This window comes from Anomaloglossus baeobatrachus, chromosome 1, assembly GCF_048569485.1.
Source record: "Anomaloglossus baeobatrachus isolate aAnoBae1 chromosome 1, aAnoBae1.hap1, whole genome shotgun sequence".
In the NCBI taxonomy this organism is placed as follows: domain Eukaryota; kingdom Metazoa; phylum Chordata; class Amphibia; order Anura; family Aromobatidae; genus Anomaloglossus; species Anomaloglossus baeobatrachus.
In genome coordinates, this window is record NC_134353.1 from 129201674 (window position 1) to 129219608 (window position 17935).

General features: G+C 52.8%; 1 protein-coding gene across 4 annotated transcripts in view; it reads left to right on the forward strand.

Moving 5' to 3' along the window:
• FIP1L1 (factor interacting with PAPOLA and CPSF1) overlaps positions 1–17935 on the forward strand; it is a 165248-nt gene that overhangs the window by 42217 nt on the left and 105096 nt on the right. For all 4 annotated transcript variants that reach the window (XM_075347041.1, XM_075347042.1, XM_075347044.1 and 1 more), the window contains exon 10: positions 6948–7101. In XM_075347041.1, coding sequence (XP_075203156.1) covers positions 6948–7101 — 154 coding nt within the window. The remainder of the gene's footprint in view (positions 1–6947; positions 7102–17935) is intronic.

Sequence of the window (17935 nt, forward strand, 5' to 3'; positions counted from 1 at the left end):
AGTATGCACTGCATGTAAGCTCCTACTTCCTGAACCGAGCACCTATCCACATTGTGATGCCTGCTCTAACCTGACGATGCCTCAGCCTGGAATCGCACCCCCAGTGGTCTCTCCGGCTGCTCCGGCTCCTGTGGCTGAACCCCCGGCTTGGGTAGAATCCTTATCTAGGTCTATCTCCCAGTCTTTTGCCGACTCCATGGGACAGCTGTCCAGGACTTTGCTGAACATGCATCAGCCCCCTTCACAGGGTGCTTCTGCTGCTAGGGCTCTTTCAGGACCGGAGCTCACAGAGGATTCATCATCAGGTCCCAGACCCCGTCCTCCTAAAAGGAGACGCAGGGCTCCCTCTCCTTCCTCGTCCCGCGGCTCTTTTTCAGAAGCTGACTCGCAGGACGAGGAGGATGCCTTTACAGGGGGCTCGGAGGCTACCTCCATGTGCCCCATTGATCTGTCCGAAAGTGACTCAGATGTTAGTGATTTGATTGCGTCCATTAATTCTGTACTGGACCTCAATCAGCCAGTATCAGAGGAGCAACCCTCTCTGGCAGAAAAGCACCAGTTTACCTCGCCTAAGAGGACAAAGAGTGTGTTCTTTAACCACTCCAGGTTTCAGGCCGCTGTGACCAAGCCTAGGGCCTGTCCTGACAAACTCTTCCCAAAGCGTGGTTCTGATGACCGTTTTCCCTTTCCACCTGAGGTGGTCAAGGAGTGGGCTCATTCACCAAAGGTAGACCCCCCGGTGTCTAGACTCTCAGCCCGGACCGTTGTATCAGTGGCTGATGGCACCTCTCTTAAGGATTCCACTGACCGCCAGGTTGACCTTCTGGCCAAATCTGTATATGAGGCGGCCGGGGCCTCGTTCTCCCCATCTTTTGCAGCAGTGTGGGCTCTCAAAGCCATCTCTGCTTCTCTAGAGGAGATGCATTCCCTCGCCAGGGAATCTATGCCCGAAATGGTTACCTTAACTTCCCAAGCTTCAGCTTTTTCATCCTATGCCATGTCTGCCATGCTGGAGGCTTCTCACCGCACTGCGGTGGCTTCGGCTAATTCCCTCGCTATCCGCAGGATCTTGTGGCTTCGAGAGTGGAAGGCAGATGCTTCTTCAAAGAAGTACCTTGCTGGACTCCCTTTTGCTGGGTCCAGGCTGTTCGGTGAACAGCTGGATGAAATTATTAAGGAAGCTACTGGCGGGAAGAGTACTTCCATGCCACAAACCAAAACCAGGAAACCTGTCCAGGGTAGGAATCAGTCGAGGTTTCGTTCCTTTCGTTCCTCCAACTGGTCGTCCTCTAAGCCCTCGGCCTCGTCCACTAACTCAGCCAAGGACCAAAAATCCAACTGGCGCACAAAAGCGCGTCCACAGAAGACCGCAGGAGCTGCTGCCACTAAGGCAGCCTCCTCTTGACTATCTGTCCGCGCCAGCAACGTCCTTAGTCAGTGGCAGGCTCTCCCACTTTGGCGACGCGTGTTTTCAACACGTCTCCGATCAGTGGGTGTGGGATTTCATCTCCCACGGCTACAGGATAGAATTCTCTTCCAACCCTCCAGAAAGATTTTTTTCTGTCAACTCCCCCCTGCTCCAAGGCCGCCGCCTTCTCTCAGGCCGTGGCATCCTTGCAGGCCAACGGAGTAATTGTACCGGTTCCCGCCCGGGAACGGTTCAGAGGTTTCTACTCAAATCTCTTCCTAGTCCCCAAAAAGGACGGTTCCTTCCGGCCCATCCTGGATCTCAAGCTTCTCAACAAGCATGTTCAGGTGCGGCATTTTTGCATGGAGTCTCTGCGGTCAGTCATTGCCTCAATGACCCAAGGGGATTTCCTGGCATCCATCGACATCAGAGATGCCTTTCTCCATGTGCCAATTGCATTTTCACACCAGCGTTGGCTACGTTTTGCAATCAGAGAGGAACATTTCCAATTCGTGGCTCTTCCCTTCGGGTTAGCCACGGCCCCTCGAGTATTCACCAAGGTCATGGCAGCAGTGGTTGCGGTTCTGCACCTCCAGGGGTTGGCAGTGATTCCTTACCTGGACGACCTTCTAGTCAAGGCTTCATTCAGCGCAGACTGTCAGCGGAGTGTCTCGCTCACTCTCGCCACTCTAGCCCAATTCGGGTGGCTTGTCAATCTGCCCAAATCCACTCTGACTCCGACCCAGAGGCTCACGTACCTAGGGATACAGTTCGAGACTCTGCCGGCACTTGTGAAGTTGCCCTTAATCAAACAGCAGTCCCTCCAACTGGCGGTGCGCTCTCTGCTGAGGCCCCGCCGTTATTCCATCAGGCACCTGATGCAGGTGCTGGGTCAGATGGTGGCGTCAATGGAGGCTGTTCCCTTTGCCCAGTTCCATCTGCGTCCACTGCAGCTGGACATTCTCCGCTGTTGGGACAAGCGGCCTTCCTCCTTGCACAGGTTAGTGGCTCTGTCGCCACAGACCAGGAGCTCTCTTCAGTGGTGGCTTTGGCCCCTCTCTCTTTCTCAGGGACGCTCCTTCCTGGCCCCGTCCTGGGTGATCCTCACCACGGATGCCAGTCTATCCGGCTGGGGAGCGGTATGTCTCCACCGCCGAGCACAGGGCACTTGGACTCCGTCCAAGTCAGCCCTCTCGATCAATGTGCTGGAAACCAGAGCCGTACTTCTGGCTCTCCTAGCTTTTCACCACCTATTGGCGGGCAAGCACATCCGAGTCCAGTCAGACAACGCGACAGCGGTTGCCTACATCAATCACCAAGGCGGGACACGCAGCCGCCTGGCAATGTTGGAGGTACAACACATCCTTCAATGGACGGAGGACTCCAAGTCCACCATATCCGCAGTCCACATCCCAGGCGTGGAAAACTGGGAGGCAGATTATCTCAGCCGTCAAACCGTGGACAGTGGCGAGTGGTCCCTGCATCCGGCAGTGTTTCGGTCAATCTGCCGCAAGTGGGGCACTCCGGAAGTGGACCTAATGGCATCCCGTCACAACAACAAGGTTCCGGTTTACGTGGCTTGCTCCCATGATCCTCAGGCATTCGCCGCGGACGCTCTGGTTCAAGACTGGTCCCAGTTTCGTCTGTCCTACGTGTTTCCCCCTCTAGCTCTCTTGCCCAGAGTTCTGCGCAAGATCAGAATGGAGGGCCGTCGAGTCATCCTCATTGCTCCGGACTGGCCCAGGCGAGCTTGGTACCCAGACCTGCTCCATCTGTCCGTATAGGTGCCGTGGCATCTTCCGGACCGTCCAGACCTTCTCTCACAAGGTCCGTTTTTCCGCCAGAATTCTGCGGCTCTCAGATTGACGGCGTGGCTCTTGAGTCCTGGATCTTGACGGCTTCTGGTATCCCCCCTGAAGTCATTTCCACTATGACTCGGGCCCGTAAGTCTTCCTCTGCCAAGATCTATCACAGGACTTGGAAAATTTTCCTGTCCTGGTGTCGCTTTTCCGGCCATCCTCCTTGGCCTTTTTCCTTGCTGACCCTTCTGTCTTTTCTACAGTCCGGTCTGCAGCTGGGACTGTCCCTCAACTCTCTCAAGGGACAAGTCTCGGCTCTGTCAGTGCTGTTCCAGCTGCGTATCGCCCGGCTGGCTCAGGTCCGCACCTTCATGCAAGGTCCGTCTCATCATTCCGCCTTACCGGCGGCCCTTGGATCCCTGGGATCTCAATTTGGTTCTCACGGTTTTGCAGAAACCCCCCTTTGAACCTCTTAGGGAGGTTTCTTTGTTTCGTCTTTCACAGAAAGTGGTCTTTCTAGTGGCCATAACTTCCCTCAGGAGATTTGGCTGCGCTCTCTTCCAAGTCACCATTTTTTGGTTTTTCATCAAGACAAGGTGGTTCTTCGTCCGACTCCGGACTTTCTCCCTAAGGTGGTTTCTCCTTTCCACCTTAACCAGGACATTACCCTACCTTCCTTTTGTCCGGCTACTGTTCATCGCTTTGAAAAAGCGTTGCATACTCTGGATCTGGTGCGTGCTCTCCGGATCTATGTGTCTCGCACCGCTGCTCTTAGGCGGTGCACCTCTCTTTTTGTGCTAACCACAGGTCGGCGTAAGGGCCTCTCTGCTTCTAAGCCGACCTTAGCCCTTTGGATTAGGTCGACCATTTCGGATGCCTACCAGTGTTCTCAGGTGCCTCCCCCGCCGGGGATCAAGGCACACTCGACCAGAGCTGTCGGTGCCTCTTGGGCTTTCAGGCACCAGGCTACGGCTCAGCAAGTCTGTCAGGCTGCCACTTGGACTAGCCTGCATACCTTTTCAAAGCACTACCAAGTGCATGCTCATGCTTCGGCAGATGCGAGCTTGGGCAGACGCATCCTTCAGGCGGCTGTCGCCCATTTGTGAAGTTAGGCTCCGCCTACTTCTCAGTTTTTCTGTTTATTCCCACCCATGGACTGCTTTGAGACGTCCCAATGTCTGGGTCTCCCAAAGGAACGATAAAGAAAGAGAATTTTGTTTACTTACCGTAAATTCTTTTTCTTATAGTTCCGTATTGGGAGACCCAGCACCCTCCCTGTTGCCTGTTGGCAGTTTCTTGTTCCGCGTGTTATCACCGGCTGTTGTCGTGGACAGAGTCTCCGGTTGTTCCGGTTCTTGCTCTGTTTTTACTTGTGGGTGGCTATTCTCCTTAAGCTTTTGCACTAAACTGGCTAGATCTGGTTCTCCAGGGGGTGTATAAGCTCAGAGGGAGGAGCTACACTTTTGAGTGTAGTACTTTGTGTGTCCTCCGGAGGCAGAAGCTAAACACCCATGGTCTGGGTCTCCCAATACGGAACTATAAGAAAAAGAATTTACGGTAAGTAAACAAAATTCTCTTTTTTTCCTATACATTTTAAAGGGAACCTGTCACCACTTGTTTGGCCTATAAGCTGCCACCACCACCGGGCTCTTATATACAGCATTCTAACATGCTGTATATAAGATCCCAGGCCGCTGTGAGAACATAAACACTTTATAATACTTGCCTAACGGTCGCGCGGTTGGCCATATGGGCGTCTCCGGTGCCGGCGCCGCCTCTTCCGGCCATCTTCATCCTCTTTCTGAACACTGTGTACATGACGCGTCTACGTCATACACACTCGCCGGTCCCGCGCAGGCGCACTACAATGCTTTGATCTGCCTTGCTCAGGGCAGATCAAAGTGCGCCTGCTCAGGACCTGAATGCCGGCGAGTGTGGATGACGTTGGACCCGTCATGCACCGCGGCTAGAGAAGGAGAACAAAGTTGGCTGTAAAAGGCGGTGCCGGCACTGGAGAACGAAGACGCCCATATGGCAAACGGCGCGACCGTTGGGTAAGTATTATAAAGTGATTTTTACGTTCTACACAGCGGCCTGGGCTCTTACATACAGCATGTTAGAATGCAGTATATAAGAGCCCAGTGGTGGTGGCCGCAGCTTATAGGCCAAACAAGTGGTGACAGGTTCCGTTTAAGAGGTTTTCACACAAGATATTTATTCACTATCCATAGGATTGGTGATGGTTGTCTCGTGAACCAAGCACTGGGGCGCCAATGATCAGTAGAATAGAGGTCTATATTTACGGTCGCAGCATAGTTATGAGACCCTGCCGCTCAGTTTTATGTGTAACGCAGAGAGCCAGGTTGCAGCAAAAAAACCTAGGTTTTTGCAGGATACTGATTTCTGCAATTGATGTTCAATGTGATTTATGGCGAGCTACGGAAACTCACACTCCGCGCTGCATCAACTTTCCTCTTACTAAATGTGGTACAGTAAATACCGTAGAGAGAGGAAAAAAAGAACTGCTTGCATTTGTGAATTTTGATACTACAGAAGTGTTTTTTCTGGCAGGTTTCCAGCTTTTGCTAAAAACTTGTAAGTGAATTGACCTCTTTCCTTTGTAGTTCCACCACATTTGCTGTGAGGAATACAAGGGCTGTTGTGTGCTTTGCTGCCTTCTAATGACGAAGCAAATTCCGCTGGCACAGTGGCCAATGGTATTCGCATCAGAAGCCGACACTTCAGCATTGTGTGTGATTTTAGAGTAATGAAAAGACCTGCAAAATGTAAAGAGGCCTCACTATATTTCGTATAATGTTTATTTGCCCGCCCTTAGTGAATAAAAAGACGCAACATTGAGGAGTTCATAACACAGAACACTGAGGTTGTTATATACTCATTAGATATACTTCTCTCTGTTGGCCTATACATTGTGAGCACATCCTGATACTTGTGGATGCTAAATTGTTATGCTATGTACAGTGGAGTACCAAGCGAAAGGGAAGGGAAACCCTACGTCTAAGGAAGGGGAAGGTGGTGACCCCTGACCAAACCTACTGCTGGTCTCTAGGGTCTCTCACCACCCTAGATAGGTTCCGCACCTATGCACCGAGCTAGATACCTGACCCTAGTTCTCTCTAGTGCTGGACCCTAAATAAGGAACGGGTGGGATGAGCTCTTCATCAACCCTACTAAAAACTATAGAAGACACAAGGAGGACACAGAGGAAAATGAATGAATTACTTAGCCACAGATGACACAATTAGAAGTTCAGCAAAGTTTTCAGCAACAATACCACAGAGGAGTACAAGCCATCTGCTTGCAACCAAGGCTTGAATGAACTGAATATTATCACCAGCACCAGTCCAATGAAGGAAGGGGTGTTTAAGCACCAAGAGACTTTTAATGGAATGGAAGGCAGCTCCTGCTGGGTCCAAAAGGGAGAGTGATGAATCCAGCAGGAAAGCCACCTATACCAGAGAATACTGACAGCAGGAACAATGGAAAGTCAGGGAGCATTCTGCGCAGCCAAATGCTATGCTATGGCCAGAAACCACATGACTCTGTCACCCATAACACAACCGGTCACAATTCTGGGTGTTTTCATGTCCCTTAGGCACTGAGCGATGAAACTATTTCTAGACAAATCAAGTGAATTTGCAATGACCAGACTTGATGACCTGCAATGTCATTCTTCAGAATTGTGTTTTAAAGCTTTGTTTTTTGACTCTTTATTTTAGGTCGTCACAGAACAGTCTCCTTCAGAGGTGGATAATAATTTTATCAAGCCGCCACCGCCATTTTTCCCACCTGGTGCACCCCCAACACACCTCCCACCACCTCCGTTATTTCCGCCACCTCCAAGCACCGCCCCTCCTCTTATACCCCCACCAGGTAAACCTGGAAGGCGTTATTCATGGTTTTTTGTCACCGTGCTCCTTTAGGCTTTATATTAGAAAATTGTTTGTAGTGCAGATCCCTAATAAATGTGATCTTGGCCAGTTTCACACATTTGTGATTCATGGTGTCCACTTGGACCATGATGCATGGACTGGCCTTGGTCTCCTGGCCTAAACTGGACAACCTCCCATATGTTTAGGAGCTTTGAGGTTGTCTAGCTCAAGTCTGGAGACCCGCAGCCCGGCCGTGCATCACAAAACACGGATGTTTAAAGAAATTGTGCACATTTTTGTGAAATCTTCAATCCCTGCTGAAGCTTCACCCTTTGTAATGTAATATACTCTTGTATAAACTCGCTCTTCTTCCTATAATACTGGGTTCCTGTCGCTTTGTGTTGTTATGGATCAAACTACACTTCTCTTTCACATCACGTCTCCTGGCTGCAGGTTACAGTGGTCATTGATAGTTTCCTCTTCTCGTGGCAGAATTTCTTCCAAACAATTTTGAGACTGAAAAATCTTCCCAGATATATCAGCAGGTTTTGTAAAAATCACAAGTTGCAACCTCTTTCACAATTCTGCAGTGGGTTTTTTTTTTGGGTGCAAAATTGCCTCCTTTCCTTTCTTTTTTTTTTTTTTTTTTTAACCATTTCTGGACAGACTATAAATGTCTGCATGGTTCATATGTTACTCTGCATTTATTACTTGATATGTCAATGCAGTGGATTACACTCGCAAAAGATTGTGAAGCTGAGGGGGCAGGGAGCCGGGTGTCAGACACAGCCAGACTTCCCACAGGAAGATGAATATGGTTTGTTTTTTTTTTTTATTAGTGAAAATCAATCACTGCCACGCCCCGGTCCTTGGTACTTGTAAAGAGCAGTCGTTCGCTCAGATGGGCTCGACGTATATTGAGTATAATGGAAGTCAATGGGGATACTGTAGCATTTTTCTTAAAAAATTTCTGGGAAAATACTCGAGTTCCTCATTCACACTTCCTTTATACTCAGTACATGTTGAGCCCGTTCAAGCGACTGACTTCTCCTTATGAGTACCGAGGACCTGAGCGTGGTAATGATCACTAGTTATTACCATTATCTTTCTTTGTCGCTCCATTGGAAGACCCAGACAATTGGGTGTATAGCTTCTGCCTCCGGAGGCCACACAAAGTATTACACTTTAAAAAGTGTAACCCCTCCCCTCTGCTATACACCCTCCCGTGCATCACGGGCTCATCAGTTTTTTATGCTTTGTGTTGAAGGAGGCACACATGCACACAATGCTCCACATTTTAGTCAGCAGCAGCTGCTGATTATATCGGATGGAAGAAAAGAGGGCCCCTAACAGGGCCCCCGGCATGCTCCCTTCTCACCCCACTCAGGTCGGCGGTGTTGTTAAGGTTGAGGTACCCATTGCGGGTACACAGGCAGGAGCCACATGCCGTTTTCCTTCCCCATCCCTTAGGGGCTCTGGGGAAGTGGGATCCTAACCGGTCATCCAGCCACTGGGACCGGCCTCCCTCCGCAGCCCCTGGGGGAATCTGCTGGACAGGAGATGGAGTATCGTCAGGGACATGGCCCTGCATCTACAGGTACTCTGTGTCCCCGTTGGGACGGCGCATGAAGCACCTTGGCCTCAGACGCAGCTGCGACTGCGGTGTGGATTTTTCGTCTGGGACTACCGCGCCGACCGTGCCGGTTTGTCGGCCGCGGTTTATACTTTAGTCCCCGGCTTTTGCGGCCTAGTGTGTTAAACTCCCGCCCCTGAGCCTGCCAGTCAGGGAAAAAGGCGGGACGGTCGGTATGATGCCGACAGTGAGGGCTGGAGCACACTTCGCTGTCCTCCGCCCCCCTCACTGATCTCTATGGGCCACCAGGTTCCCGCACTTTTGCGGTTCCGCCCACGGCTCTCTCCTCCCCTCGGAACGCCGGCAGCCATTGTTATAATTCTGCCGGTGGAGGATCTCAGAATCTGTAAAGGTTTCCCACTGCTCTGGGAGAGGGGGATCCTAACCGGTCGCCATGCAGGGACCGGGCTCCATCCGCAGCCCCTGGGGGATTCTGACGGACAGGAGACTGGACATCATCAGGGACAGAGCCCTGCATCATAAGGTACTCTGTGTCCCCTGAGGGACGGTGCATGCAGCATCTGTGTTACAAATGCCGCAGCGGTTGCTGAGTGGTTTGTGAGACTGGGACTACCGCGCCGACCGCGCCATGTTTGCCGGCCGCGTTTTTAAATTTAGTCCCCGGCTCTTGCGGCCTAGTACCATATACTCCCGTTCTCAGGCCTGCCAGTCAGGGGTAACGACGGGACGGCCGACTGGACGTCGGCAGGGAGGGCTGGAGCATACGTTGGTATCCTCCTTCCCCCTCACTGAGCACTGGGGGGCACCAGTTTTCAGGTGCTGACCCCCCTTGGTGCCGCAGTGTATATATATATGTATGTTTATTTCTTTATCGTTCCTATGGGAGACCCAGACCATGGGTGTATAGCTACTGCCTCCGGAGGACACACAAAGTTACTACACTCAAAACGTGTAGCTCCTCCCTCCTAGCATATACACCCCCTGCTAGCCAGACCTAGCCAGTTTCATGCTTTGTGTCAGGAGGATCACACACACACATGCATCCTTTTTTGATTTTTCATTTTTTCTACAGATTTGGAAGAAAAGCGGGTCCACTGGACCCCCGGCATGTCCCTTCACACCCCCCTGGCGGCGGTGCTGTTAAGGTTGATTCGGGGCAAGAGCCCTTCATGCCGCGCTCCTTCACCATCCCTTAGGGGCTCTGGCTTGAAGTTAGAGCCAACACGGTTCTCACTGCCTTGCAGGAGACCGGCCTCCATCCGCAGCCCTTTGGCAGGACCCTGCTGGACGGAGCACTGGACCCCCACCCCACCAGGGACTGGACCCTGCGTCTCAAAGCTAAGTATAGAGACGTTATTCAGAGGGTCCTTCTGCAATGTGGGGCACTTTATTGGGGGGACAGTGATTGACTTTGATAATGCTGCTTTTACTGTGTTTCCGGCCGGTTCCACGGTTTTTACTGTGTACCGCGCCGATGATGCCTGATTTTCGGCCGCATGCATAACTCTAGGCCCCGGCTTCAGCCGCGGCCTAGTTTTCGTTTCGTTCCCCTGCATGTCAGTCATGCAGGGGGACGCTGCAGCGCCGCCCAACCGCCGCTCTGCACAGGGGAGGACACTCCTTGTTGGGAGATGATTCCCTCCCCTGTACATCTTCTTAGCCCTCCGATTCCCGCTCCTGGGTTAACCCCCGCCCTCCCCCCTCACTCTAGCGCCATTTTCTCAGCGTTCTTAGTACGCTGATCGGCGCTGGCTGCTCTGCAGTGCAGAGTGAGTGGATATCTGGCTGGGGGTCCAGGCTTGGAACCTGGGGGGGCACTCACAATAGCGGCCTGATAAGTCACAACCTCTGGTTGTGCACTTTTTATACACTATCAGGGCATTCTGAAGGAGTTAATTCTTTATTTTAGAACCTCCTCCTCAGCAGCATGTCTCACTAGGAGCAAAGCTCCAAGGCTGTACACTACATGCTCTGCATGTAAGCTTATATTGCCTGAACCGGCCCATACTGTAATGGTTCTTATGTGGTGGTGCCTCAGCCTGGAGTCGCCCCAGGCTGAACCCCACCTCTGCAGCAGGTCTCACAGAGCGAGGCTGCAGGCTGTTTTTATTATCCACTGCTGGTGGGCTCGTACGGTGAGCTCATAACCACTGTGGCCCCTCAGCTTGGAGGCTCATTCATGGTCCCTCCAGCTGCTCCGGGTTCGGTGGCTGACCCCTGGGGGAATCTTTTTTCCAGGGGTCGGCTGTCCCGGCATCTGCTGAGCATGCAGCCCCCTTCTCAGGGCGTTTTCTGCTTGCTCAGCAAAGCTCACAGACCCCGTCCTCCTGACAGGGAGACGCAGGGTCCCCTGTCCTCCCCGTCCCGCAGCTCCGATACGAGCTGACTCACTGGACGAGGAGGATGTCTCTATCAGGGGCTCGGACGCTGCTTTAGGTACTTTGATCCGTCCGTAGGTGACGCGGATGCGAATGATTGGATTGCGTCCATTATACTTGTATTGGACCTCCATCCGCCTGTATCAGGGGAGTATTCCCCGCTGGCAAAAGGCATCAGTATACCTTTAAGGAGTGTGTTCCTTAACCACTCCAGTTTTCAGGCCGCTGCGTCCAAGCCCGCAGCCTGTCCTGCAGATCCCACAGCGGGGTTCTGCTGCCTGTCTCCCCCTTCCATCAGAGGTGGTCAAGGAGTGTACTCATTCGCCAAGGGTGGCCACTCCGGTGTCTAGACTTTCAGCCCGGATAGTTGTATCAGTGGCTGACGGCACCTCTATAAGGATCCCACGGTACATTCATTTTGTACTGTACCTCAATCCGCCGGAGTTACCTTATCTAGGTGAACACAACGTGTGTTCCTTCAACCACTCCAGTTTTCAGGCCCCTGTGACCAGCCCAGGGTCCGCTCTGACAGTCGCTTCCCATGAAGCGTGATTCTGAGGACTGTGTTTCCCCTGTCCACCAATGGTGGTCAAGAGGTGGGCTCATTCACCTCAGGTGGCTCAGCCCGGACCGTTATGTCAGTGGCTGATGGCTCCTCAGAGGAGATGCATTCCCTCACAGGGACTCTATGCCCAAGACGGTTGCCTGAACTTCCAGACTTCAGTCTTTTCATCCTCTGCCAAGTCTGCCATGCTGGACACCGCACGGCGGTGGTCTTGGCTACTTTCCTCGCTATCCGCAGGCTCCTGTGGCTTCGGAAATGGAAGGCAGAGGCCTCTATAGAGGGTCCTTACTGGGCTCCCCTTTGGTGGGACCAGTCTCTTCGGAACCAACTAGATGAAATTTAGGAAGCTCTCGGCGAGGAGAGTTCTTCCTTGCCACAAACCTAAACCAGGGAACCTGTCCAGGGCAGGAATCAGTTGAGGTTTCGGTGGTTTCCGTTCCTCCATCTGATCGTCCTCTAGCTCGGCCTAGGTTCATAGAACCAATTGGCTTGAAGCTGCGTCTTTAGAAGACCGCAGGAGATGCTGCCACTTAGTCAGCTTCCTCCGAGCTATCTAGCCGCCAACCTCCTCCTGGTCGGTGGCAGGCTCTCTCCACTTGGCAACGTATGGTTCTAACACGTCTCCGTTCAGTGGGGGCGGGATTATATCTCCCATGGCTACAGGATGGAATTCTGTCCACCCGCCAAACAGATTTTTTCTGTCACCTCCTCCCGGCTCCAAGGCTTCTCACAGGCCGTGCATTTCTTGCAGGCCAATGGAGTAATTGTACCGGTTCCCGACTGGGTACGGTTCTGAGATTTTTGTTTAAATCTATTTCCAGTCCCCGAACAGGGCGGTGGCTTCCGGCCTGGATCTTTAGCTTTTCAAGCATGGTCAGGTGTGGCGTTTTCACATGGAGTCTCAGTCTTGTTCCGTGTGTTTTTTTTCACCGGACCAATCAAGAACCCAAGGAGATTCCCTAGCAGCCATCGGCATCAGAGATGCCTTTCTGCAGGGGTCAATCGCAGGTTCACACCAGCGTTGACTACGTTTTGCCATCAGAGTGGTCCAATTCGTGGCTCTTCCCTTGCGGTTAGCCACGGCCCATCGAGTATTCTCATGGGGCTGCTGTGATTAGGGTCCTGCACCCCTAAGGATTGGCAGTGATCGTTTGCCCTGGACGGCCTTCTTCTCAGGGCTTCATCCAGTGCAGACTCTTAGCAGAGTACTTCGCTTACTCTCGCCACTCTAACCTATTCGGGTGGCTTGTCATTCTGTTCAAGTCCACTCTGACTTCGAACCAGAGGTTCTCAGGGACGCAATTCGAGACTCTGTCGGCTCTTGTGAAGCCGCTCTTAGTCGATCAGTAGTCCCTCCGCTGGCGGTCGACGTCGTTCTATCAGACACCAAATACAGGTGCTGGTCAGACGGTGGCGTCAATGGAAGCGATTCCTTGCCCGCCTGCGTCCTCTGAGACTGGATGTTTTCCGCTGTACACGCGAACTCCCTCCTTCCACGGTGTGGTGGCTTTGCCACTGACCGGGGGCTTGTTTGCAGTGGTGGTTTCGGCCACTCTGTCTCAGGGACGCTCCTTCCTGGCCCCGTCCCGGGTGATCCTCACCAGGGTGCTGGTCTTTCCGCCTTGGGAGCAGTATATCTCCACCGCGGAGCGCAGGGCGCTTGGACTCTGTCCGAATCAGCCCTCTAGATCAATGGGCTGGAAATCAGAGCTGTATTCTAGCTCTCTAAGCCTTCACCATCTGTTGGCGGCTAGGCACATTCGAGTTCAGTCGGATAACGTGACAGCGTTTTCCTACGTCAACTTCCAGGGCGGGACACTCAGCCGCCTGGCAATCTTGGCGCCTCAACATTCTTCAGTGGACAAGGGACTCCTAGTCCACCGTATCCGCAGCCCACATCCTAGATGTCAAAACTGCGAGGCAGACTATTTCAGCTGTCCAACCGTGGTCCACAATCCTCAGGTTTTGCAGTAGACACACTGGTTCATGTTTGATCCAGCTTCGCCTCTACCTCTTGCCCAGAGGCCTGCGCAAGATCAGTAAAAAAAAAAAAAAAAAAAAAAAAAGGGGACGTCGGGTCATTCTCTTACTCCAGACTGCCCCAGGCAGGCTTGGTATCCTGACCTGCTCCTTCTGTCCGTTGGGTTGCCATGGCATCTTCCGGACCGTCCAGACCTTTTCTCAAAGGTCCGTTTTTTTCCGTCAGAATTCTGCATTCTCAGATTGACGGCGTAGCTATTGAGTCCTGGATCTTAGCGACTTCTGATATCCTTCCTGAAGTCATCTCCACTATGACTCGAGCTCCAAGGTGTCCTTGGACCTTTTTAGCCTTGCCGACCCTCCTGTCCCTTCCACAGTCCGGTCTACAGCTAGGACTATCCCTCAATAACGGACAGGTCTCGGCTCTGTCAGTATGTGCCAGCGGCGTATCGTCCGGCTGGCTCCGGTGCGCTCCTTTAAGGGCGCGTCTCACATCATTCCGCCTTTCCGGCGGCCTATGGAACCCTGGGACCTTCATCCGGTCCTCCCGGTTCCCGGAAACCCCCCTTTGCGCCTCTTAGGGAGGTTTCTTTGTTTCATCTTTCACAGAAAGTAGTCTTTCTAGTGGCTATAATTTCCCGCCAGGGAGTTCTGGCTGCACTCTCTGAGTCACCCCCTTCTTTGGTCTTTTGCATCAAGACAAGGTGGTCTCCGTCCGACTCCGGACTTTTTTCCCTAAGGTGGTTACTGCTTCCACCTTATCCGGGGCAATTTTCCTGCCTTCCTTTTGTCCGGCTCCTGTTCATCGCTTTGAGGAAGCGTTGCATCTCCTGGATCTGGTGCGGGCGCCCCGGATCTATGTGTCTCGCACCGCCGTTATTAGGCGGTGCACCTCTCTCTCTGGTACTGACTGCTAGTCAACGTAGCGGTCTCGGTATCTAAGCCGACCCTGGTTCGTTGGCTTAGGTCGGCCATTTCCGAGGCCTACAAGGTACTCAAGTGCCTTCCCCGCCGGGGATCAGAGCACATTTGATCAGACCGGTCCGTGCCTTTTGGGCTTTCAGGCACCAGGCTACGGCTCAGTAGGTCTGTCAGACTGCAGCTCGAATTAGTCTGCGTACTTTTTCGAAGCTCTATCCAAGGCATGCTCTTGCTTTGGCAGACGCGGGCTTGGGCTGACGCATCTTTCAGGCGTCTGTCGCCCATTTGTGAAGTTGGGTTTTCCTGCTTCTCAGTTGTCTGTTTATTCCCACCCATGGACTGCTTTGGAACGTCCCATGGTCTGGGTCTCCCATAGGAACGATAAAGAAAAAGAGAATTTTGTTACTTACCGTAAATTCTTTTTCTTATAGTTCCGTCATGGGAGACCCAGCACCCTCCCTATTGCCTGTTGGCAGGTTTCTTGTTCCGTGTGTCTTCACCGGCTGTTATTGTTGTAGACAGAGATCCCGGTTCTTCCGGATTTTCCTCTGTCTCTTCTTGTGGGTGGATGTCCTCCTTCAGCTTTTGCACTAAACTGGCTAGGTCTGGCTAGCAGGGGGTGTATATGCTAGGAGGGAGGAGCTACACGTTTTGAGTGTAGTAACTTTGTGTGTCCTCCGGAGGCAGTAGCTATACACCCATGGTCTGGGTCTCCCATGACGGAACTATAAGAAAAAGAATTTACGGTAAGTAACAAAATTCTCTTTTTATATGGTATATGATCTCACTGTTCGGCAGCATTATTTGCTTTTGGCTGTATACCCTCACTGATTACTCTGCGGACGACATGCTGTTGTCTGCTCTTAAAGAGTAAGGGTGCCAAGGTACTGGCTTATTTTACAACCTGTACCTCTTGTGTGGCTATATTACAGGCAGGTTCCACATACCCTCATTGTGTACAATGCTTGGCCCCGAGGGCACTCACTCAGCCGGAGCCTCCGGCACTGGTGGGACCCTCGGCCAGGTGGTACCGCCGGTTTCCACTGCACAGATGACAGGGACAGAGTTTGCATGTTGGAATCAGCAAATCTCTGAGTAGCTTTCACATTCCAGGACTCAGTCTATGGACAGAGAGTCTGCTAAGATACTGGAAGCCTTGCAGTCCAGACCGATAACACAGGGCCAGGGAGCTGTGAGTTCATCGCTCCCGGGTCCCTCTGGGTCGGTACAGCAAGGGGCTCCTGGGGTAACACCCAGATCCCCATCTCTCACGAATGCCACTGACAGGCAAATAAAGCTTATGATGAAATCCATCTATGAAGCCATAGTCGCATCTTTTGCTCCAGCCTTCGCAGCCGTGAGGGCACTCCAAGCTATCTCAACTTCTCTGGCTGAGATTATTGCGGTTGCACATACCTCTGCCCCGCAGGTTGTGTCCTTCACTTCTCAGGCGTAGGTTTTTTCGTTCTACGCCATGAACGCCGTTCCTGGACTCTGCGAGCCGTACAGCGGTAGCATCCACCAATCCGGTGGCAGTCTGCAGGGCCATGTGGCTACGTGAATGGAAGGCAGACTCTGCTTCCAAGAAGTTCTTATCCGGTTTGCCATTTTCTGGCGACCGTTTGTTTGGCAAGCAATTGGATGAAGTTACTACACAGTCCAAGGGAAAGGTATCGTCCTTGCCCCAGTCCAAAGGTTTCGGTCATTTCGGTCCTCAGCAAAGTTCCGTTCCTCCATGTCCAACAGGTCAGAGGAGGGCTAGAGGAACTCTTCTACATGGCGGTCTAAGTCACAAGGCGGCTTCCTCATGACTTCGGCCTCACCAAGACCGCGTCCTCGGTCGGTGGCAGGCTCTCCCGCTTTTGCGACGCCTGGTGGCCACATGTCCAAGACCAATGGGTGAGAGACATTCTGTCTCAAGGTTACAGGATAGAGCTCTGCTCTCGTCCTCCGACTAGTTTCTTCAAAACATCTCCGCCCCCCCGAGCGAGCCGATGCACTTTTTCAGGCGGTGAACACTCTGAAGCCTCGATGTCACAAGGAGACTACCTAGCATCAATTGACATCAAGGATGCTTATCTCCATGTGCCGATCGCACCCGAGCTTCAACGCTTTCTGCGTTTCGCCATCAGGGACGAACACTTCAGTTCGTGGCACTGCCATTCGGCCTGGCGACAGCCCCACGGATCTTCACCAAGGTCATGGCAGCAGTGGTGGCGGCCCTACAGGGCCACTCGGTGATCACTTACCTAGACGGTCTTCTAGTCAAGACACCCTCCTGGGTGGCATGTCGACTCAACCTGACCATTGCTCTGGAGACCCTCCAGGGGTTCGGGTGGATCATCAAATTTCCAAGGTCAAAACTGACACCGACCCAATCACTGACTTGCCTCGGGATGGAGTTTCATACTCTCTCAGCGATAGTGAAGCTTCCGCTGCATAGTCAGCGTTCACTACAGACAGGGGTGCAATCTCTCCTTCGGGCCCAGTCACCCCTTGAGGCGCCTCATGCACTTTCTAAGGAAGATGGTGGCAGCAAGGGAGGCAGTTCCCTTGCGCAGTTTCGTCTGCGTCCGATTCTATCGGACACCGCAAATGGGACAGGAGGTCGACGTCCCTAGACAAGAACGTCTCTCTTCCCTTGCAGCAAAACCTCTCTTCAGTGGTGTCTTCTTTCCACTTCCTGGGCGGAGGAAAAATCCTTCCGGCCCCCAGCTGAGGCTGTGGTCACGACGGACGCGAGTCTGTCAGGGTGGGGAACGGTCTTCCTCCACCACTCGGCTCAGGGAACCTGGACTCCGACAGAGTCCTCCCTTCAGATCAATGTTCTGGAGTTAAGGGCAGTGGATCTAGCCCTAAAGGTGTTCCAGTGGTGGCTGGAGGGCAGGCAGATCCGAATTCAGTCGGACAACGCCACGACGGTTGCGTACATCAACCACCAGGGCGGCACACGCGCAGTCGTCAAGCCTTCCGAGCAGTTCGGCGGATTCGGCTGTGGGCGGAAGCCACAGCCTCCACCATCTCCGCAGTTCACATCCCGGGCGTAGAAAACTGGGAAGCAGATTTTCTCAGTCGCCAGGGCATGGACGCAGGGGAATGGTCTCTTCACCCGGAGGTGTTTCTAGAGATCTGTTGCCGCCGGGGAACGCCGGACGTCGATCTAATGGCGTCTCGGCACAACAACAAAGTCCCGGCATTCATGGCTTGGTCCAAGGATCACAGAGCTCTGGCGGCAGACGCGCTAGTTCACGACTGGTAGCAGTTTCGACTGCCTTATGTTTTTCCTCCTCTGGCACTACTGCCCAGAGTGTTACGCAAGATCAGGTCAGACTGTCGCCGCGCCATCCTCGTCGCTCCAGACTGGCCGAGGTGATCGTGGTACCCGGATCTGTGGCAC